The sequence below is a fragment of the Haliaeetus leucocephalus genome, unplaced genomic scaffold, assembly GCF_000737465.1.
Source record: "Haliaeetus leucocephalus isolate CR32 unplaced genomic scaffold, Haliaeetus_leucocephalus-4.0 Scaffold206, whole genome shotgun sequence".
Lineage (NCBI taxonomy): Eukaryota > Metazoa > Chordata > Aves > Accipitriformes > Accipitridae > Haliaeetus > Haliaeetus leucocephalus.
The window spans coordinates 1,335,658-1,358,816 of record NW_010972642.1 but is presented as its reverse complement, the minus strand read 5'-3'; the positions used below and the strand labels follow the sequence as shown (position 1 = coordinate 1,358,816).

Here is a 23,159-nt window from a genome sequence, read left to right as displayed (position 1 = left end):
AAATCTAGCATTCAACCTAAGCAATGCTTGAAGTCAGCAGTAGCTGTTGGGTCTTTACCACTCTGGCAGCACAGTTACTTGTTTCTGGAAACACTGATGTTCATCAGAGGAAGTCAACAGGTATATATTTCTACTTCACATACAGTTAAGTACTCTTCCTGCTGAAATGGGAGGCAGAAAAGTTCTGTAGCTGAAGATTTTCTTCAGTCCATAGAGACTGCTGAGGAAAGAAAGAGATTGTGACCCTTGGTGTAGAATGGCTGCAGTTCAGCTAGCAGGATGTGGTGTCCTACATTACAGGTTGGGTTAGGCATGGAAAGAAAAAGACTTCATGGCACTTCATTTACACAATACAGAAGGTAGGATTGAGCAAATAAAACAATGTTGATGCACTTTAAATAACCAATTTCAGAGGATATTGATTATATAACTCTTAACTGCTTCTTGACTGGGAAAAGTAGGAATGCAAAAAAGCTTATACTAAGCCCTCCATTGCAAAAGAACTGAAGCTTTTAACATACACTGACACATGCCTGGACTGAAAAACATCAGCTGTTCTGAACTCTTCAAGCATTCTTTCAGGTTTATTTCAACATAAGGAAGAAAGTTTTTACAGTGAGAACAATCACAGAGGGTGTTGAGACACAACTGGACAGCGTGCTGACAATCTCGTCTAGGCTCCCTTTCCCACAAGACGTTGGGCCACATCTTTCAAGGTCCCTTCCTAGTTGGGCTGTTCTGTGATTGTGTTGTCTGAATGTGGAACAGTGCTAAGCCAGGTGGTTTGCTCCTTATTTGGAAAAGAGTATCACTTACTTTCCTCAAGTCTACTTACTGTATAAAAATGTGCCATTATTATGAAGCTTTTCCTTATATATAATTAGTCAAATGTAGATATTAAGATGGCAGTAGTGTTCTAGCAACTTCTTGAAGTACATGTGAGAGAAGGGAGGTCACGTGGTTCTAGGTTGAGATCAGTCTCAAAGGAGTTAATAAGGGTCAGTTGCTGGTGACTGAATTTCTCCCAGCAGCATTTTACAGTCCTTGAATTAGGGGCTCAATATACATCATCTTCTAGTTTAGAAAAATTTAGAGGGGAAATCCAGAACCCTGAGGGGCATGGAAAGGACCACTCAGTAGCAGCAAAAGGCCTTATTGGGGTACCAAACGCTAGGATTGCAGTAGCAGCTCATGTTTTTCCAAACTTACCAATGTAATAGCTCAAGCATTCTTTCTATCGTCTATCCCTTTGCACCTAGGACACTAAGGTCTTCCCATGTTCAATCTCAGGTCCTGACAGTGTTCAGCTTCGAATATTTTTTTTTTTTGCTAGAAAGGCAGAAAAGTACCAGTTTCAATCTAATTCTAAACCTCAAAATTAAAATTCGACCATAATTTCTGAATTGCCAAATTCCCACTAGTGAAACATCTTAAAAACAACTTCTGCTCTACTCTTACTTTGTAATCCTGAGTGATTTTTATCATCTTTCTTCTCTCAACTATTACAGTTTTGACTAAGCTTGCATTGAATATCTGTATTATGGAGAAACACACTCAGTGTTCACCCAGACAGGTGTTTCATTGCCATCAGCCTCTCAGCTTTGTGGGATGAGGTAAGAACATTTGCAGCAGTAAGCACTGGCTTGCTCTTACCTTGACACACCAAGACGTTATGTGAAAGGAATCACAGGCAAGTCAAAAGAGACAGGTTGCTCTTTGAAATGGTGGAGATGCACTGGTTTAAGCCCCAGGCCAGCAGTGATACTCTCCTATAGTTGCTTTCTCATCTCCACAAACAGGAACATAAGCAAATGAATAGGTAGAGTAGCAAAGTTAAGAGACTAGAATTCAGAAATGGAAAGATTTAAGTTTAATGTAGCCCACATTTAGGGCTTTAAGTATGCAACTTTCAGTGCAGTCATGTTCTAGTGCTTATAGAACAGAAGAATATTTCTTAGGATGACCAAGACTCAGTGCTAATTAGAATACAGATCTGTAGTTTGAATATAAGCCAATTCAACAGGGGAAGAAGGGGAAAAGAGAAGAGAGCACTAAGTATTTCTTGAGTGGCATTTTTTCTATATTTCCCAAATAAAGTATAACTTTTACAAAGGGAAGAGCTGATATCAAGAGTTGTCTTGTTTTTAAACATAAATTTAGGTACTTCTGAAAAGCACATAAGTGGTAATTTTGTATTTGAATAAAAAGCTAGAGAAATCCAGTTCTAAGAGCAACAGACATATTTTAAAGGGATAAATACATATAATATTTCACAAAAATCTCTACAAGTCAGAAGTAGTGCAATGTTGCAACAATGCCCTGTTGAAATTCTTCGATTAAGTACACTCAAGTACTCAAATATGCTGCAGTAGGTGTAAGTATTGCAGAAACAGGCCACATCTCTCTGCTCAAAACTACAGTGATGGGGACATCCACGTGGGCTGGAACAACCACCCCTGGCACAGCAGAGGCTTTGACCCACCCATGGCTCCAGAGGAAGGGTCCTGCAGCAGCCCAGCTCTCCGGATGCCTGATGTCCCTCCCTGGGGCTGGCAACAGCAGCCTCACTGGTGGGAGCTGTCCTCTGGTTGCAGGGCCAAGTTGCCAGGTGAAGGAGCTGCAGGAGGGGGTGAGCTGCCTGTGCAGCAGCCAGGAGGAACAGGAGGTGACAGGGTCTTCAAAGAGATGCTGCAAAGCTAAGGACCACCCAAGTCCTGTGCTGCAAAGGAGGGAAAACCTTGAGACTACCCTCACAGGAGCAGTGGATGGAGACTCCCACAGGAGGGAAGGCTGGAAACCTCTTGTTTCCAGCAACACGCAAGGACTCCTTTTCCACCTGCAGTTCTGTTATTACAGAGTGGGTACGGTGCCCTGAGAAGGACAAGGATGATGAACTCCACCAAGGGATGCATCAACACTAGCTGACCCTGAGCCAAATGTTCACACAATGAAGAAAAGGAAGATGAGAGTTACCAGAGAATCCCTCCTGTGGGGGTCAGAGGCCCTCATTGCCAACCTGACTTGGAGACATTGACAAGGTTTGTTTCTTACTAGGTGCCCAGATCCCAGATGTTGCTTAGTGACTGTGTGATTCAGAATTTTAAACTTGACAGAGAAGTGAGGAAGATATAGTAGAATCACTACCCTGGACCTCACAGAAGAGCAGATTTCAGCTTGTTCAGGGATCTGCTTGTCAGGATCACAGGGAGACTGCCCTGGAAGGCATAAGGGGCTCAGGAGAGCTGCTTGATTTCCAAACCACAACCTCCTTAAAAACACAAATAGTCTATTCCTATGTGCAGAAGGTCAAGCAAGGGTGGCAGAAGGCCAGCACAGGTCAACAGAGAACTCCTCAGCTAGCTCAAACACAAGAAGGGAGGCAGAAGGTACAAGGTACCCAGAACAAATAGAGACATTGCCTGAGCATGCAGGGAAGGAGTTAGAAATGGAGGAGCTCAGCTGGAGGTGGAAACTAGCACAGGATGCAAAAAGCAGTAAGAAGAGCTTCTTTAAGTACCTTAGCAGCAAAAGGAGGGGTAACGGAAGTATGGTCCCACTGGTCAAAGGGGTAGGGGAACTAGTGACACAGGACATGGAAAAGACTGAGGTACTCAACCCATTTTTTGCCTCATTTTCACTAGCAAGGTTTTCCCTCAGACCTCCCAGGTCCCCAAGCCTAACAATCCGTGGGAGTAAAGCAGCAGAGGAAGGTGGAGTTACAGATCACTTAGGCCAATTGGCCGTACACAAATCCACAGGACTGAATGGGCTGCACTGAGGGATGCTGAGGAAGCTAGCAGACATCAGTGCAAGACTGGTATAATTTCTGAAAGGACTTGGAGACTCAGAGAGGTTCCTGATGACTGGGAAAAGGCAAATATCTCACCCATCTTCAAAAAGGAGGATCTAAGGAGTTACATGCCAATCAGCTTCACCTCAGCCCCCAGAAAACTTAAGGAGCAAATACTCCCAGAAGACATTTTCAGACACACGGAGGTGATCAGGAACAGCCAGCTAGATCTACCAGAAGCAAAACATACCTGATCAACTAGACCGACTGAGATAACTGCCTGTGTGAATAAGGGGGTAGCAATGGATGTTGTATACCTTGACTCTAGCAAGGCTTTTGACATGATCTATAATTTCCTTCCAGCTAAAAAACATCAGTGAGATATAGACTAGATAAATATACAACAAGGTAGGTAGAAAGTTGTCTGAAGCACCTGGTTCAAAGAGTTGGGATTTGTGGCACGAAGTCCAACTGGTGGCCATTTACTAGTGGCAACACTCACAGATCAGTACTGGGGCCAATACAATTTAGGGTCTTCGCTAACAACCTAGGTCCAGGGATGGAGTGTGCTCTAGCCAGTCTGCAGATGATACCAAGGTTGGGAGACCTGTTGATACATTGGAGGGCAGGGCTGCTATTCAGAGGGACCTAAACAGGCTGGGCATATGGGCTGGCCGGGACCTCTAAGTTAAAGGCAAAAGCTAAGTCCTGCACCTGGGATGGAGTAACATGCAACAGTACAGGCTAGGGCCAGACTGGTTACAGAGTAGCTTTGCGGAAAAGGACCCAGGTTCCCAGTAGGTAACAAGCTGAACGTGAATCAGCAGTGTGCCTCTGCAGCACAGACAACTGCATAGTAGACTATATTAGCAAGAATGTAACCAGCAATTTGGGGGAAAGACTCTTTCTTGGTATTCAGCACTTGTGAGATTACAGCTAGAGTGCTGGGTTAAGTTTTGCACTTCCCAGTAAAAGAAACATACTGATACACTGCATACTGATACACGGGATTGAGTCTAGCAGAGGGCTACCAAGCTGCCTAGGTGCTCAGAGAGCAGAAGCAGGGGCTTAGTGAGGAGAAACAGACAACTGGATTTCTTCCAGATTAAAAAAAGAAGAAAGCCAGGGGAGAGGGCATGATTGTTGTGATCTTGCTGTTGTCTTCAACTACCTAATGGAAGAGCATAGCAGCAATGGGGCCAGACTCTTCTCAGAAGAGCACAGTGGTAGGACAAGAGGCAACAGACAAGTTGCAACATGGGAAATAACAATTAGCTCTAAGAAACGTCCTTTTTCCTTTTTTTGGTCATGAAGGTGGTCAAACACTGGAACAGGTATTGAGAGGGGTTGTGGGGATGGTCAAAACTTAACTGGACACAATCCTCAGCACCCTCTTCCAACTGGACCTGCTTTGAGCAGGAGATTGAACTAAATGATCTCTGGAAGTCCCTTCCAGCTTGTTGATTCTGCAGTAGTGTTACTACACACTATGCTTCCAAAAGACTTAGAAAGGCAACATGGTAATTATTTACATTTTGTAGTCATTGCTGTATCAAAAGATAATGCACCAGTTATTTTGATATGAAGCATTTTCCCCTCGACTACTAGACTTTTTCTAGATTTGAGGGTTTTAAATATACTTGTTGCCCTGTTAGTTTTTTATTTAAAAAATGCACAAAAGGTACCATTACTAAAACACAAACTGAACTTACACACTGCGTTGTCCATGGAGAAGCAAACAAGATTAGATCCTAAACGTAGTCTGTGAAACTCAGTCAAGAACCACTGGTTGGTCATCTCCACCTGCCTGAAGCTTAAGCTTCTTTGCTTTTAAGTTCGAACCACAGTTAGGCCGTTTATGTTCCTGTGCCTTCTTCACCACTGAGTCCTGCACAGTCTTTGAAATATTCTGAGCACTTTCTCTGCTTCCTTTTGAATTCGAAGATTGAGATGCTTTGTCCTGTAAGTTATAAACAGTTCTATTAAAATTCTAACATTGTTTTCCTTCTTTTTCAGTGTTCCCACACAAGAGAGAAGATACTTATGAGGTCTATTTTAAATCCTGTTGATTGCATTACTATGAAAAATATATTGAGCAGATACCACACTATTAAAATAAACTATAGTGGAAAAGATATCTATATAGCAAGTCAGTACAGATATAAATACCTTGTAAACACTTTTCTTGTTTGTTATCCCTTCTATAGTTATGACATGTGCGTCGTTTTTCAGCAGATGTGCTTTTGGTCCTATCTTCAGGTAGGATATTGTAGCGAATGCCGTGAAGCTGAAGTCTTCCCTGCATAAATTAAATCAGTGTTACAAGGGAAGGTTGGAGACAAAGACAGGCTAGACCATGCAGGGAGAAAATGGGACACATTAACCCTTCTGATGGATGTTCCAAATATCAGCTTGATTCTGCTTTATGTATTCAAGTGGATAGTCCGTTAATTTAGAGCGAGTCTGGTCAACACTTAACATAATTCAGTTTGTGGACCTTTACACACACACACACGACAATCTGTTGGAATACATGGAGGAAAATGAGGAAAAAAAGATGTAATAAGTCATCTGCTCATCCTCTTAAGAGTATAAGAGGTCACTTATACAAACAGATGCCAAAAAAAATTAAGACAAAAATAAAGGGATTAAATATTTGATTTGTACATATTCCTTGAACTTCTAAAACTATATGGAAAGACAAAACACATACCACACAGACAACCAGGTTACAAGAGAAGCACTGTTGTTATTTTCACTATGCTTTCTTAAAATTTCTAAGTACCACTTTCCATATTAGCAAGCCTATCCTGACTTAGAATTCATCTGGGCAACCCCATTTGCTTTGCTTATCCATGGAATGTAAACGAGACTCCACGTAAACAGCAGACTTCTCCAAAATGAAGCCTGCTGCAAATTTAAAGGTTCAACCTGAATACAGAAAACCCCAGCTTTTTAAAATTGCAAGACATGGAGCATTTCAAACATTCCTCCAACTTCTATTTTAACATTTTGAAGTAGAAATATAGTGATCTTTTGAGTTTTTTTAAATACATTAATGCATCTGAAATAAAGGCTAAAAATGAGACTACAGAATGTACCCATTAATACCATATAGAAGTAACACAAGAGTAAAGAAAAATGACTACTAGATGTTAAAAAAAAAAAAGTAGTCGTCATCTTACATACTTCAGATACTGCTGCAGCAGTAAATGGGCAATAACTCTCTCCAGTTCCTCTCGAGGGTGCTTTGGTGGAGTAACTTCAGCCACCCTGAATTTTGATACACCTTTCCCAGACCACGCATCAATTAATTTCAGTGGTGTGAGTTTCTCACTCATGTTTTCAGCTTGTTCAAGTATCTTGATTAGATCCCTGCAGTATCCTGTTACATCCATTTTCTCACATGCTACAAATAAAAGTGAAGTAATATTTAAATAGCAAGTTATTTATAGTTATTTAGATAGTATCCATATATATATATTAGGTGTATACATATATATGCACTTTTATATATTTATAGATACATATATCTATAAATATATATCTATGTGCTATACAACAGCAATGCTTTTTTTATTTTGTTTTTAAACTATAACTTAACAAATAAAACTGTAACCTTCCGTCTGTCAAATTGGGATATATTTGTACTCAAACTTACATGTATCTTTCTACTTCATTATTAAAACTCCAATCCTGCAAACATTTTTACATGTATTTAACATTACAAGCCACACAAATTATTACAAAGAAGCATTTACAAAGCATAAAATTTGTAAGGTAGCTACTATATTACTCTGAAGCTGGATTGCTTTTCCTCACCCATAATATATATCATGGAAAGATTAGAGAGCAAAGAGGAATTGAAGAATATAAGCAAGACATTTCTTCTCTCAATACACTTATGGACAAAATAAGACAGAAAAAGAAGTATTAATTTAATTATACAAATTAGCTTCATCATGAATAATTATTCCAAGCACTAACACATCCAGGTAGTACATAATGATCACACTTCTACTGCATGATCAGATCATGGCACAGAATTACCTCAAGTGCCTCCTCCAATACTAAGAATTAAGTACTGAAAAACTAGTACTACTGCTAGGTAGTACTCAGACCTTGCTTATATATCAAAAGGCCCTAGGGGTAAACCAGCAGTAAACAGGATATATTTCAACTGTATTTCATCACATGGCTCCTACAAGTCTTGGGTACAAGTCAGCTCCATACTCTTCTCAACCTCTGATCCCAGTATAAATTTCAACTAAGCCCCATTTCCAATGAGAAGATAGCAAGATATTGTTATTTGCATGATTTTGCAAAACGGTTTTATTATCTAGATATAATTAACTGTATGAAGAAAAAAAAGAAAATAAATATCTTTGTTTTGTCTACTTTACTCCCCCAAAATGTACAGGGAAATGAAGTCTAGTTATGAGAACAGTTTTGAATACAGAATTGTTCCTAAGTTTTTCAAGTGTTGATCACTACATTATCCAAATGCTTTGCAATGGATATGTGGTATGAGGAGATTCTATTTTTCACATATTACAAGAATTCACCTGGTACTCAAAGAAATGTAAAAGGTGGTTTTATGTGTCCAAGAAAGATGCCCAAGACCAACTTTTCCTCAGCACTCTTTTCAGAGCTTTCTAGCCTTGTATGGGATTTCCTGTGTCTAAACCAGAGCTCTCACTTAGTAGGTGCAGCAACAAATACTTTGTGCATCTTCAGAGACTTATTAAAACTAGCTACCCAACACTGGCCAGGATGTTTGTAAGCTAAGCAGCAGAAGAGCTTATGTCCCAGAACCACATCCTACTGAAACCATCCTCCTTTACCATGCAGCAAGTCTTGTTTCAGCACATCTCCCAGTTCCTTCTACATCTGGCCCATATACCTTCCCTCTTATGTTCCCAACTTTATTCCAAAGGAAGAGCACACACTAGACAGACATTGTGCTGTTAGGGCTAACACACAGCAAAACCCTATATTCGTGTGCTCAGTTGTTCTGCACAACTGTCATGCACAGTCCTGACACAGGTAGGTCTCATAAGCATGCAGCACTGAAATCCTCAGAGATTTTACCAGGCAAGTTGTAAAAGGACATGTGCAAACTGTGCCTTCTCAGAGCTGAAGTGTGAACAGTTTACCACGTAGAGAGTAAGAGGCTCCTTCTCAAAATAAAGCTTTCACGCTCAGAGATATCCTGAAACAAAACCTGACACATAAAAGAATCTTTTTAAAACAGGTAAGCCAATCTCCCCCTTGCCCCAGCTTTTGGGAACAGCTGAATGGCTGAGCCTGAAAGATACCGAAGTGTTGGGCCTCAGGCAAAAAGCCAAACCAGGAAGTACCCTGCTAAACATCATGAATTTGGCAACACTAAGCCACTAAAAACTGACATTCATAAAATTTGCACCTTGGAAACAGGCAGTATTACATGCACTCTTTACAGAAGTTGCTTACAGTTTGTCTAAAAAAGATATTTCTTTAAGCCAACCTTCTCCATGTTCTCTGTCCTTGGTTATAAAAACAATTTACTTACAGCTCTCTCTACAGCAGTTATCACACATTCTGTTGCAGTTTGCAGAATCCCATACTTCATCAAAATGATGGGCTATGAGGACCCGGCGACACCTGAAAGAACAGAGAGCAAAGAGGGACTATAGAGCATACATGTATAAACCTGTGTTATAAATCATGAGTGTGGCAAAAAGAAGGTCCCTTGGGTCAGCTCATATCTCAAAACAAGCATGAAGAATTATCTCAGGAAAAATCAGAAAACAAACACTGTGACACAGTATTTGCTATCAGTTATGCTAACAGGAGTAACTAGTAGCTTTCAGTAATAGTAAACACTACTGTAGGAACAGTTCGGTTAAAGCAGAAAAGTATAATCTGCAATTTCAACAGAATGAAAAATCATAAGAATATGAACTAATTCTTAGACTGAGGCCAACAAAGGCTATACTGAATGCATGAGTTGTCCACAACACAGATACAAGTGTTTTCCATGAAGTATTCCATACAGCTCAGTACAGCAGATGAAGCATTAAGAACATGTGGATTCCTGTATGGGCAATAAAAACTGGTACCTTAGAGTAAAAACCAAAGTATTCCAGTTTTCGCTCTGAATGGAATTTGAAATCCAAAGTGTTTGTTGATAGATATTTCACCTCAACATAACTGCTTCGAGAACTTTATCCTGAAGCTGGCAAGCAACACACCAACACTCAGTTTTATGCAAGAGTACACATACTGAGCAGTCAAACCACAAACTCCAAACTCAAGACACTGTTACAATAGTAGCGTTTCTGTAGTGTGGTGGGGTTTTTTTGTTTTGTTGTTGTTGCTTTTGTGGGTGGTTTTTTTTGGTTGGGTTTTTTTTTTTTTTTTTCCAAAATCCCCAAAAAAAAAAAAAAAAAAAAAATCAACAAAATTAGCCTATTTAAAAACTAAGCAACCATACCACCACAGTAACTTACTTGCTCATATTCTGGCAGTAAGACACCATATCGTACAGCTTCTCTTGCCCTACGTTTTCCATCACTACCATTGAGCTGATTCTGAATATATCTCCAAAGCCATAGTACAAAATGCAATCAGCTTTTTGGTCATCTCTACCTGCAATGCATTAAAATGAACAAAAAATTTAGAAGATATTTACTTTAAGCATAGCAATTTCTGGTACAAATTCCACTTTTTCTGCATGGGCTTCTGCAGCCCCTGTGAGAGAGTGCATAACTGTAAGAGTATCAAGCATAACATATTAGCCAACAGAACATAGCATGATACAGACTAGAAATAAAATAGATTTAGAAGAGTCTTCTACAACTACAGAATTAAGCAAACTAAAAACAATGAAGATTTTGACCCTTTAACAACCACAATAAAATATTAGTATCATAGAGAAAGTCAGTGAAATCATTATTTTCTCACCCTAAAACCTCTTGGAAAATCCTAGCCAAATACATCTTGAAGCCCAATTCTTATTTGTTTAATAGACACTGTAAGCTTCAAATACCTTATTAGGTATTAATGGTAATAAATAAAGAGAGAATTAGGTATGATTTAGTAAAATATTCTGTTTAAAACCAACTGTGCCTTCTATAGCTGAACTTAGATCATCTCTTTCTTCCCGTTGCCCACCCCTCCCAATGATGTGCTGATGGGTGTCCTCCTGCTATTTACAAGATCCTTACAAGATCCAGAGAGCAGAAAAGGCCTAAAAACCCTAAACTTTTCAAAAAGTTTAACATATAACAGAAAGGAACTACTTCAGCTGGATGGGAAGTCAAGAGGAAAAAGGAAGGTTTCATAAGCTAAGTACTATGTTCAGGCAAATGAGTAGCAGTGCTTAATTAATCCTTCCCCAGAAGAATCTCATTTAAATTGAGTTATGAAGAAGAAACACAAAAGCTTACTTTAATTATGCCAAGTTAATAAACACTGTGAAACAACTATTTCAGCACCTATATGGCCCTTATCTCACCACTTCAATATTTATACTTCCTGTTACCTCCAGCACTAGCTGGAAGTAACCAGGTTCTAGCATAAGCAGATGCAAACTCCCACAGACTTTGATGACTGTTCTATTTCTTAGGCCAGCTAAGGCCGATTTCTATTGCACAGGCATAGTTGAAATCTCAACCAATTGCCCCTCAGGGTCCTTATAAAGCTTTCCTCCACATAGATTCAACTCTGTCTTTGAAAAAGTAATAATGCACAAGGTCAAAAAAACCACACCAAAATAAAACAGCACAAACCCTTTTTTTTAGCCGTAACGGCTATTTAGTGCTGCTATATATTGATCAATCCTTAAAATTTCCTGCTCCAGACTCCCCATCCTACTTGTATTTCAGTGGCCACTGAAATTCATACAGCAATTAGACATCATCTAGAGACAATGTGAGCAAATCACACAAAACAGTTGCTATGCAAAGGAAAAACAAACAAACAAACAAACAAAAAAATCCTTTCTGTAACATACATCCCATCAGTCAACGTCATGTTATGAAATTATTCTGGTAAGCTACAGATGTCACAAAAATTCAGTAATTAAAAAAATGCTGAGTAAATGGCTAGGTACCCAGTTATTCTTTGCTACACTGCAGTACAGAGGCCTGAGATCACGAACTTAGTTTATATTCGCTTTAAAGTCTCTTTACAGAGGCTGAGTGGCATTACACACTTCGGAACCTGTCTCAAAGACAAGACACACTGCACAAATGACTGAAGTCAAAGTACAATTTTATTGGTTTAATGGATGTAAAAGGCAACTTTGCAAAAGCCATTTCCTACAATACCTGCACGTCCACTCTCTTGGTAGTAGTTCTCCATGGACTTGCTCATAGAATGATGAATTACAAACCTCACATCAGGTTTATCAATTCCCATGCCAAAAGCAACAGTCGCCACCACAACCTGAAAAAAGATTAAGAAGCCATCAAGGTACCAAAACACAATTTGTTTAAATGAGACATAAGTCTATGAAAAGTATCTGCTTCACCTGGATTTGATTCGCTGCCCATCCTTTATGAACTTTGGTCTTACATTTAGCATCCATGTTTGCATGGTAAGTCCCTGCCTTGATTCCCAGTTTCTGCAAACTCATAGTAACTTGCTCAGAATCCTTCTGAGAAAAACAATAAACAATTCCTGCAATAAAGTGAAAGATGCCTTATTGTAATGTCTTAAAAAACCCAAACAATTACCAATACTTAAAAACAGCTTTGAAAGTTTTATTAACTTAAAAATAAATAAATAAAACCCAGTAAACAACCTTTGTGTCTATTCAGTCTGCAGTATTGGTAGCCATGAAGGGAACTTCAATTATGAGCTTTGACTTGTAGACTAAAGAGAAAATATGGGTGCCAACCCACATAATCATGGAAGTATTCTATTAATGTTCAAGGAGGACAATGGTTATTAATGCTTATGTAAAGGGGTGCTGTTCCTTATGACACCTGTGACATCTCACCTGATGTTTCAGATAAATCTGCTTTTTGTCATTAGTCAGTCTGGGCTAAGGCAAGGATTACACACAAAGCTGTGCAATTTGTGATCATCTTAGCACAGTCTGTACTCGGGGAGCTGCTCGTTACAGCCACAGTGTTCCACAGCAGAGACAGGGACACGCTGCTGCTCTGGAAAATTGGATTCTGTTGCCTTTGTAATATGGCTCTCCTCTTTATTTGCACTACACAGTTTACTGAATTACACAAAGTCCAACTCTTACGGTTCTGCTTTCATTACGAAAGTACAATTCACCCCACCACACGCCCATTCTGGGAACTGAATAATACATGAATCTTATGATCAAATATGAAAAAGAAGTGTTAAAGATATTAAGTATCCTGATGCATAGATACTAAATGACATGTGTGATTTAAGAACACAGATAACCTTTTTTGAGCCTTGTTCTTACAGATCTTAAAAATTGCTATTATTATCTATACAAACATTGTTCTATATACATCAACGTTATATTTCAATACTTCAGAAGATATAAGTAAACTGTAAAGACATTTAAACACTAATGAACGAAAAGAGTAATTATTCAAGGTACAGGTCTTACATCTATCTAATGCTGGATATTTAATGTATGGTGAAGGTAGAATTTCTCTACACGTTTCAGAATCACTTGAAAACATGCCTGTAAGGCCAAAGATTATAAAAAAATAGCATGCTCTTTTTTCTTTTTTTTTTTTTTTTTAAACACTTTTTACCTGAGAGTCCTTTGTATCTTCCATTAATGACCTTAACTATGTCCTCAATGAAATCTTCATTATTTGAAGGCTTATGACGAACCTCAAAAATATAATATACACATGCCAGAGAGTTCTTCAAGTGGGCACACAGTCTGTTAAACAATCCTATTATTCTGCTTCTTCCACTAAACATAACTATTCTTCCATTTACAGTCAGATTACATATCAAAAGTCCATAGATAAAACAAACCAAAACAAAACCACAAGTTTTCCCATGAAGAACAAAAAAAGAACTTGTGACCAAACTGAAAATACAGTACAACACAATAATTCACAACTTTTTGCAATCATATGACATTTTTCAACAGATTGCAGCAGTGAGCCTGCTACCTACCTCTCCCCTCTACAGAGTCCTGTCTGCTAAGCTTTGCTCACAAAGACAGAGCAGACCAAGCTCCTCTGCAGACGACACCAAGTTCAGCAACACAAAGTAATGAAACAACACCATCACTCAATTGAAAAATGTGTAATTGAAAATCTACTCTAAAATTCATTAACTGTTACCTTACAGAAGACAACATGACTGCAATGCAGTCAAACAAACAGGTAGTAAGACATACCTCATAGTAAAGATTGGGCCGGTTGAAAGAAGCAGTAAAGGTAATGCACTTCTGAACATGCAAAATTTTCTGAGCATCCTTTAAAACATGATTTGTAGCAGTTGCTGTCAATCCAATCAAGGGAGCATTGGGAAACTGTCTTTTCAAGATACCAAGAGACTTGTAGTCTAAGCAAGAAAATGAAAAGGAGAAAGAAAAAGATTTCTCATACCATAGATCCAAAGTTAAAAAAGATATTAATGTAGATAGTATTCAATGGGGTAATACTGAAATAAATGTTATTACTGATCAATTTACTACAGTACTAATTTATACATCCAAATTATTTCATAAAGAAGGTTGCACTTATAAAATAGATGCTCTCTCTTCTAACTGAATTTCATGGAAACAGCCACTATTCAGAAGGCAAAACATATCAAAAGAGAAGGTCTTAAAAAGATAGAAAAATGCAAGTGGCATCGCATTAACCAACATTCACGTTATTTTGCAGGTCTGTTTTTACAAACAGCTTTTCAGTAAACACAGCTTTGCTGATAAACAAGCAATGTAGAATTTGGATACATAGACCATAGTACACCAAGGAAAGATTTTAAAGGCTCAGTGCTGACAATCATTTTCTGCCTTAGAACAGAAACGCAGCCAGAGGTACTTATTCAAATTCCACATTGCTTGTTTAACTGGCATGGCTCTTTGCTCAGACAACACTTTTTACCAAAACTGCAAAGGTTGACTTTACAGTTATTATTGCCTCAAATCAGGTTTTCTTTCAAAGGCAAAGAAACAGTAACCAGTAAGTAACAGACTTCTACTACTAACAAGATAGGAAACCAACAAAGCACACTTTCTTTCCCTGCAAGTCAAGGGCATTTGTTTCAACTTGCTTTAGAAGCAATTAAAATACAACTCATAAATTGACAAAATGCTCTACCTCTGTCACACAGAGTGTTAGGGAGTGGTGTACAGAATGACTTTTTCATGTAACCATAGATTAAAGATGACTGTATTGTCCGTATTAAAGACAGCAGCCAAAAACTTTCATTTTACTAAGCTCCAATTAAAGTAAATTTAATTAGGAGTTTTTCAGAATACTGACAGCAAAATCTACATTGAAATTGCCCCCATTTGCATGAACTTAGCTCCTGGATAAGGATATAGTAATTTGTGAATTTAATTTAAGTCCTTGAGCTAACACAGGTACTTGCCATACCCTAAGTATTTACTTAACACATGAAGAAAGCACCTGGCTTTATTTCAGGCCTAAATCATTATTTATTGATGCCTGAATAACACTGCAAACTGGATTTCTAATGCGCATACCAGGCCTGAAGTCATGGCCCCACTGACTACAGCAATGGACTTCATCTACAGCAATGCGAGCAAGACACCCTGCTTGATAAGCTTTCTCTAGCTTTGACATGAACATTTTGCTTTTTGCAATCTTCTCCGGGGTCACGTAAATGAGCTTCAGTTGTGAATTTCTGTCTAGCATTTCGGTATGAACCCACTTCACATGCTCCTGTTCAAAACAAAAGGAGAAATCAGGGGCTAACAAACTAGGACAACACACTAAAGTGGCTTAGTGCTAAGATTCTTAAGAGGTTATTAACAATTCATATGGGGTAATTAAGAGAGTCTGATAAATTGTTACACAGTATTTACCGCTACTGTAAGTCTTTGTTGAAGTTCATTATATATAAAATGTTAATTTTAATACTTGGAAAATCTGCCACAGAACTTTGAAAAAGCAAACTACTGAATATTTGTCTTTGCTTCATCATGTGATATCAGTATTTTCCCAATAAACTATAATGTACCAAACATGCCTGTGGTACTACAAGAGTAAAATAATTTCTTGCACACAACTGTAGTCTTTATTACTGAGTTTTCAAAGCACTCTACCTCAAAGCAGGCTCCAAGTTTGGCACACTGCATAAAGCCACTAACCTATCAAATCCAGCGTCACGTTCAAGTTAATGACCACAGCCTCCTGCTAGTCAGGAAAATATATTTCACTGTAAAAAGCAATTGACTAATAACAGACTGGGAAGTAAGTTGCTTTTTGGCCTCTGGATCAAACAGCTTACCATCCTAAAGTAAGATAAATAATTATATGTAAAAGCCTGCACAACTTAACATGTTACTAGTGGACAAAAGTCATCTACTCCAATCATCTTTTAAGTCTAGAAGCTGAGTAAAAATCTACAACACACACCAGCCAAAGGTACTTCACATCCTCTAAATAGCCCAATGAAATCTATTTATTCCATGAAAGGTGTTGGTTTACACGTGTTCTTGTCATTAAAACAAGAATGCAAAATACTTATTCACATATCACAGCACGTAGCTGGCAAAATACTGTTGACAGAATGGCATTAACTGATAAAACTGTGCCATTCATTCAGTATTCAGAAATAACATAGACAGAGGCAAGATGCCAGTACATACACCACAAAAACTGTGAAGAATTGGCAGTTAAACATACCTTACTGCTTGAGGCATTTAATAAAGTTGCAGAAATACCAAGCTGTTCCAAAACCATGAGTTGATCTTCCATAAGTGATATCAAAGGACATATCACGAGTGTGAAACCTGTAACAATCAATCACTGCGCAAACTGAACAGTTCAGATGTCACAAACATCTCCTCTAATACTTCTTACTAATGCATCAGTCCTGTTCTGAAGGAACTGCCAAACATGAGCTTAAGCTTCACACACAGTAGCAGATTCCCCTCCTAGAGAGCTGATAAGTGACTGCTGGGTCACATAGGGATACTTCTTATCAACTGCCCATGACATGCACCTTCTCTTAAAATCTAGACCACAAACAACTGAGCTGCAACAAACAGAGTATAAGAACTAATATACAAAACAAAGAAAGTTGGATTCACATCTGTGTTGTGAGGTGCTAATTTACCATACAACTAAGCAATGCTAGGTATTGGTAAATTTGGTCTTTGTAAATAAACAAACTTCCATGCAATTTGATGGGTTATTTTTCAAAAAGAAAGCTCAGAAACTAGAACAGGATACTTATTTTCAAAAATGAATATGCAAAGTCTCTCCCAAATAACCTGAAGCTAAAGCTTTAGAGTGGAAGAGACAAATAACAGATATCCATACTTTAATAATTTACAGTCTGTATATTGAATTAAGAAAGAAAGAAGTGACAAACTTTTTAAAAGTTCTTTCAGTGTTTAATAATATATTGAGAGGAACACAGATAAATTATTTAAATCTAAATACATCTAAAAGGCATATCTATTTTAAAGCTGCTATTGCTCCTTCAGAGAAAATAAAGAGAGCAAACCAAATATTTTTAGTTAATCCTTCTCTTATATCTTTGCTCTTTTTTCCACATACTGTGGTACTAGACACCAGTGTAACATTCATTCTCCAAATAACTATAAAAGGGAGAAAATAAATACAATTGTTTATATGTGACCTTTTCTTCCCTTACATACCTTCAGAACACACAGCTGGTAACTGATAGCAAAGGCTCTTTCCACCACCTGTAGGCATGACAAGAAATATATCCTTTCCTGCCATTGCAGCATTTACTGTTTCAAGTTGCAAGGACCTAAACTTCTGGAGTTTAAATTTGCCCTGCAGTGCAGTTTTTATCTTCTCATACCATGGAAAATCTGTTAAGGGGAAAAAAACAAACATATTTCACAACCAAGTTAAAATATAAGAAGGAAGGGCAATTTACATATACAATAACTAAATCTGGAAGCAACAAAATTTTAGATCTGGGAAAGTGTTCAAAGATTCAATAATGGCACACAAAAAGCTACACACAACCCGAGTCTGTAAAAACCAGTTTCTACGGTGGACCTTTGAGAACTCTGAAATGTAAACACAATACACCTCCAGACTAAAGGCTCTTATTGCACATAAATGTGAACTAATGCGAAAAACACACAAGCAGATGGAACTTCAAAGTGCTTGTGATCAAGTTAACTGATTAGTCCAAAATTAAATGGAAGTGAGAAGCCCACCCTGAAAATAAATAAAACCAGACACCAAGCCCTACAACAGTTGCCCAAATGCTTCCCCCATACAAATGCAGTGATTACAAACAGTAAATGAAGGCAGGGCTGCCATTTTTTCCATATATTCCAGCAATAATAAGTATTTATTAAAAAAAAAAAAAAAAGGGGGGGGGGGGGTTTAATCTTCCCCAAAATAACCACCCCAACATGCTTATAATGGTTTTTTCTTTTCTTCAATAGAGCTAAAGACTGCATCATTTAACGAGATAATACTGCAAAAACTTAAATTTCAGATGCATCAGGAAATATATTAACCATTTTTGTATTATTAAAATTAAAATGCAGAAAAACTGTGGGAACTCCAGGCTACACTGTGTGCAATGCAAGAATTAACTTTGGGAATTGAGGTGACATTGCTTCCTAATTTACAGAGAGCACAGACAAGATCCAAGGCTCTCTGAAACCAAGCCTCCCACTGACTTCAGTGAGCTTTATACTGGGACCAAATTTAGCTACTGCTCTTATTCAGCATGTACACAGCATCTGATTGCAAAGATGTTAGTTTTCAAAGCACAGGAAGAGAGAATTAGGCACAAAGCTACCCAAAACAAATCGATTTGTTCAATAGCATCAATTTGCAATTATAAAGTATCAGTATTCTTACATATGCATAACACTTTTCTCAAACCCAGCCAAATATGGATTAGACTACAAAGTTAATTTCATTTTTAAAAAAGCCTAAAAAGAGAATATATACAATGGATACAGGCAGAAATTAACAATGCATTTCCAAATTGCAAGTGAAGTAAAAGAGGAGAGGGAGGGGGGGAATAATAATAAAAAGATCTGAATCGAATTTGGCTAGGCATAACGTGGTCAAGACCCACCAACTATCCAGGACTTTAGTCAATGTTTAACTTGAAAGGCAGCACTTCCAAAAGAACAGCAGCCCTCACACCACCACGGGGCACTTGCCACTTGGACTAACTCTACCATACTAATGTATTCCACATTACTTTTGGCAGTCAGCATCCATCTAATTTGTATTACTTTGGTAAGGCAGTGAGGCTACATAACCCATGGCAAACACAACAAATGTCCTACTCACTGAAGCAAGGAGAAACACAAACAGAGCAAGAAGTAACTTTGAGAGTGCAAGACTGCTATTATCAAATCCTGAAAAGATCCAGAATAATTATTTTTAGAACATAAACAGGGAATATAAGTATTGCAATATATCCAGATTTACTCTGGGATTCTTAAGGCAAATCAAATCAAGTTGTGACTTTGCAACAAGAAAAGAATAAAAGTAGTTATGACAAGCCATTCTTGTGATAATTCTGTCCAGAAGAACTCAGATTAGTATTCAGGAATGTCCAGGGAGTTAAGTACAAACGCTACCCTGAGTAATTAAGATGGCAGGTCACCCAGCTGAACAAAATGAAATAGGACAATATCATTATCCAAACAAAACTCTGTATGAACACATTTTTCCCCTACTAAATTAGTTTACTTCTATGTTAGAATACTTGAATTTGACTCTGCAAACCTTTTTTGTTCCATGCCTCGGCTGAGGTTTCCATCTCTTTACTTCCACCTGCCTCCAAGTCTCCTGAGGACTGCTTTATCAGACTCTTTACTCTCATCTTCTTTTGAATGAGTTCCTGCTGTTTATCCACAAGTTCCTGAATCTGCATCTCCACCGCTTGCAGCTCATTTTCAATGGAAGCCAGTACCTCCTCTAGCACTGAAAGGAAAAGCAAGGTGAACACAGAATAGAGACTACAGTAACATGCTAGTTCCAATTTTAAATGAGATCTTAATTTGTTGATTGAGAACGATCAAAATTAAACACAAACCAAAAGCATTTAGAGAAACAGACAGCCTGACAGGCCCACTGATAAGATCATAGCATCTAATATTGTATATGCCATGTAAAAATACTTAGCAAGGCTTAACAATGTATTTCTTACATTAGTAGCTCATATATACACAGGTATACTGTGAGTTGTAACCTCCGATATGGTATATGAGAGATATGCAATACTATCATTGCCTGCATTGATTAATAAATAAAAAAACATATCACAACCCAGTTTCTCAAACACAGTGCCTCTCCAGAGAAACACTCGAAATTATTTTCTTTTCTGCAGATGCATATTAAGCAGTGAAAAGCATATCGCATCTGCCCTGATATTAAAGCTGCAAGTGTTACAATGAAGATGGGTACTCCAGCCAATTCCAAGGCGAGCACAACATTAGAACATTTTTAATAGAAAGCACTGACATGTGAGAAGCAACATTAATCTCAGGAAGTAAAGGTCTTCTGAAGACGGAAATAGGGACATTAGCAAAAAAATTACATTTTGTGCACCCAGATCTCCCTCCTATACAGGGCCAGAGGATCTGCTGAATGTCAAGGTTTGAACACAGAGGATGAATGCTTTTGCAAACACAAGCCATTCTTCACATCTGAAAAAACTGAAGCAAATAATCCCCAAAAGCTTGGGTTAGATAAGTGAATCTTTGGTGGGAATTTGCCTCTTTATATGCTAATACACATCTATGTGAATTATGGATTGTGTTCTAGAGTCCAATTCCCAGGGTTAAAACAATAATTGACACATACCACAGCATGCCAAGTGTGTATCACTGTTTCAGAGCCAGGTCAGAAAAGCATAAGAAGAAATGTCTTCCTCTTCCCATCCCAAAAATTAAAGAGACTTTGGTCCAAGCACAGCAGATATGATAATGTGCTTATGGAAACAAAAAATGTATAACATGGAAAAAGATATCCTACATTACATATGGCATGAAATGGGGACATTTGTCTTCCTAAATGCCCGTAGTTACTCAGCAGGAAAGAGTTGAAAGTATCTTAAAATATGAAGCATATTTTCAAAATAGTGAAAACCAAGTAATTTCCTTGACCAACCTGCTTTTAGTTTAGTTTTTATCTAAGAAACAAATAGTTACCCAGTAGAAGAACTTTTACTTCAAATCTGAAGTATAATAGCACAGACACCACAAACTCTTTTCTGCATACATTAAATTCATATAACTAACAATCAATGACATCAGGTGATTGTGTCCGTTAGCTAAAAGATAATAAAATGAACATATTGAATACTAATGTTGGATTACCTGCAACAGCTGTCATCTTTGGAGATTACAGAATGTTATCCTTAGGAGGCCTTATTTAACCGAGCAACTGTCACCAAGAATAAAATACAATAAATTTAAAAAAAAAAATTATTTCATCAGTAATTCTTCTAAACTTAGAACAAATGTACTGCAAGATAGTTTTCATTAATATAGGAGGTGCTAATATAACAGTTTAAGTACCAGTTCATTTAATCTGCCTATATAAATATCCCCAACTAGATGACAACATACTTTTTCCCTTCTACAAAAGGGACAGATACCAACTCGCAACCAATTCCTAAGGCTATAGCTCACCAGCCTTCTAAATGAAACCAACTGAGTTTTGACCAACTCGTAAATTTTCTGAGAGGCATGGTCTAATATAGACCAGCCATTCACCTACCTTTGACCTATTTTTTTTTTTTCCCATCTCCTCAAAGACTATTTTACAGAAAAGTCTGAACAAATTATACTGTGCCCCTTAGAAAAGCAGCCACCATAACACCCAGAGGATCTTCTAAGAGGAAGTAGAAACATAGTTTGGTTCAGAGAAGGGGCACCAGTTTTGATTAGATCATCAGTGAGATGAACTTAGAATTCTATTTATTGGCTAATTTTCCAAACAACATTCTTTGTCACATTATATGCTAATAATATAAAACTCAAGAAACTTGATATTCTCTCACTCTTCTTGAATTCTGAACTATTTATTATACACATGGGAGCCAAATTTGAGGGAAGGTGAAAGGGAACAAATTCATCAGACCCTCACTATAAGCTGATTCTAACATAACAAATATTTTACTGTGTTCCTATAAAGGGGGGGGTGGGGGGAATATATATAAAAAAGAATGTGAATAAAACACTGACTTTGCCAGAAAAGGTTATAATTAAAAATAAGGTAAAGGCCCACACTTCAGAAAGACATTGATTATTGTGTAAGATAACTCAGCAGTGTCCAGGTCACCCACATAATTTGAGTTACACAGTCCTGTCTTTATACCACCTCCCACTCGCACAAAAGTATTTGGAAATACTGGTCTCCCCAAAGTATAGAGCAACTAGTGGCATCCAGAAAAAACAGTAGGTGTGAAACAGACACGCTGTAAGTGCAATACACTACTTCTATTCCCCACAGCAAACACGAACCTCATAAATACCACTAGGCCAATAGCTCAGGAAACATAAGCCATTTTCTTATCCAAAGAGCAGGAAAAGAATGAAAATTACCTATGAAAGTTTCAAACAGCTGAATTCCTGTGAATATACCCCATAACAGCCTTTTCTAAATAGGCCACTAGTGGAGAAAAAGAGGCCTCTAAGCAGATAGAGGCTGGCCATGCCTGAAACAGACAGGCTGGTAACCAGCGACACTTCCCACCCCGCACAGGTTTAAGTGGGTGTCCCAGTACTGGAAGCTGTCTCACCTCACCTTTTATCCAGCCTTCACGCTAAAGCTCTTCAGCCCCAACTCTAAGAAGTGACATTAATAGTGTATTACCAAAACCCCTTAAATTAGGCAATAAAACCAACAAGAATTGCACAGGCAAGATGCGTCACCTTAGTGGTAGTTTAACCAGGTAAAAAAATCCCCCATCCGGCCATAAAAACCCTGAGAAGCCACCTTCAAAAGAAAAAAAACCATCATTAAGAGAAGAAAAAAGCCAAACCGGCAGCAGGGACGATACCTTCACACCGGCCGTGTCAGCACCCGTCACCCGCAACCCCAACACGAGCCGCGGGCACGAAACGCAGGGCGCGACCGCCTCACCGAGGCGGCCCCACGCCTCACAGCGGCGGCCCATAGCGGAGCCGTCGCGACCGGGCAGGGAAGCCGCCCGCCCGGCGGGCCGGAGGAGCAGCGCCGCGGCGGAGGGGCGGGCCGGGCCGGGTGCT

General features: G+C 38.4%; 1 protein-coding gene across 2 annotated transcripts; it reads right to left on the bottom strand.

The window, feature by feature from the left end:
- Window position 1: 1 nt before the first annotated feature.
- On the bottom strand, window positions 2-22,904 carry RECQL (RecQ helicase-like). Of its 2 annotated transcripts, XR_774264.1 has the most exons (16): window positions 22,824-22,904; window positions 21,264-21,330; window positions 19,669-19,866; window positions 17,589-17,768; window positions 16,609-16,715; window positions 15,444-15,642; window positions 14,127-14,293; window positions 13,525-13,606; window positions 12,306-12,454; window positions 12,103-12,220; window positions 10,282-10,420; window positions 9,342-9,433; window positions 6,980-7,199; window positions 5,960-6,089; window positions 5,503-5,750; window positions 2-220 (listed from the first exon to the last, which is right to left on the bottom strand). XR_774264.1 is itself a non-coding variant. In XM_010566099.1 (15 exons), the coding sequence occupies exons 2-15, from the start codon at window positions 21,277-21,279 to the stop codon at window positions 5,562-5,564; spliced, it is 1,986 nt and encodes a 661-aa protein (XP_010564401.1). In that variant the 5' UTR covers window positions 21,280-21,330; window positions 22,824-22,904; the 3' UTR covers window positions 5,075-5,561. The 2 variants fall into 2 exon arrangements, 1 of the variants encoding a protein (XP_010564401.1); XM_010566099.1 differs by lacking the exon at window positions 2-220 and having other exon boundaries at window positions 5,075-5,750.
- Between the last annotated feature and the right edge of the window lie 255 nt (window positions 22,905-23,159).

Excerpts from the sequence above, each read along its gene's own strand:
- RECQL (XM_010566099.1), bottom strand. Across the intron at positions 17,769-19,668 it reads CGAGGCATGGAACAAAAAAG|ATTTTCCATGGTATGAGAAG; the intron begins GTTTGCAGAGTC and ends TCCCCTTAACAG. Across the intron at positions 5,751-5,959 it reads ACAAGAAAAGTGTTTACAAG|GACAAAGCATCTCAATCTTC; the intron begins GTATTTATATCT and ends TATAACTTACAG.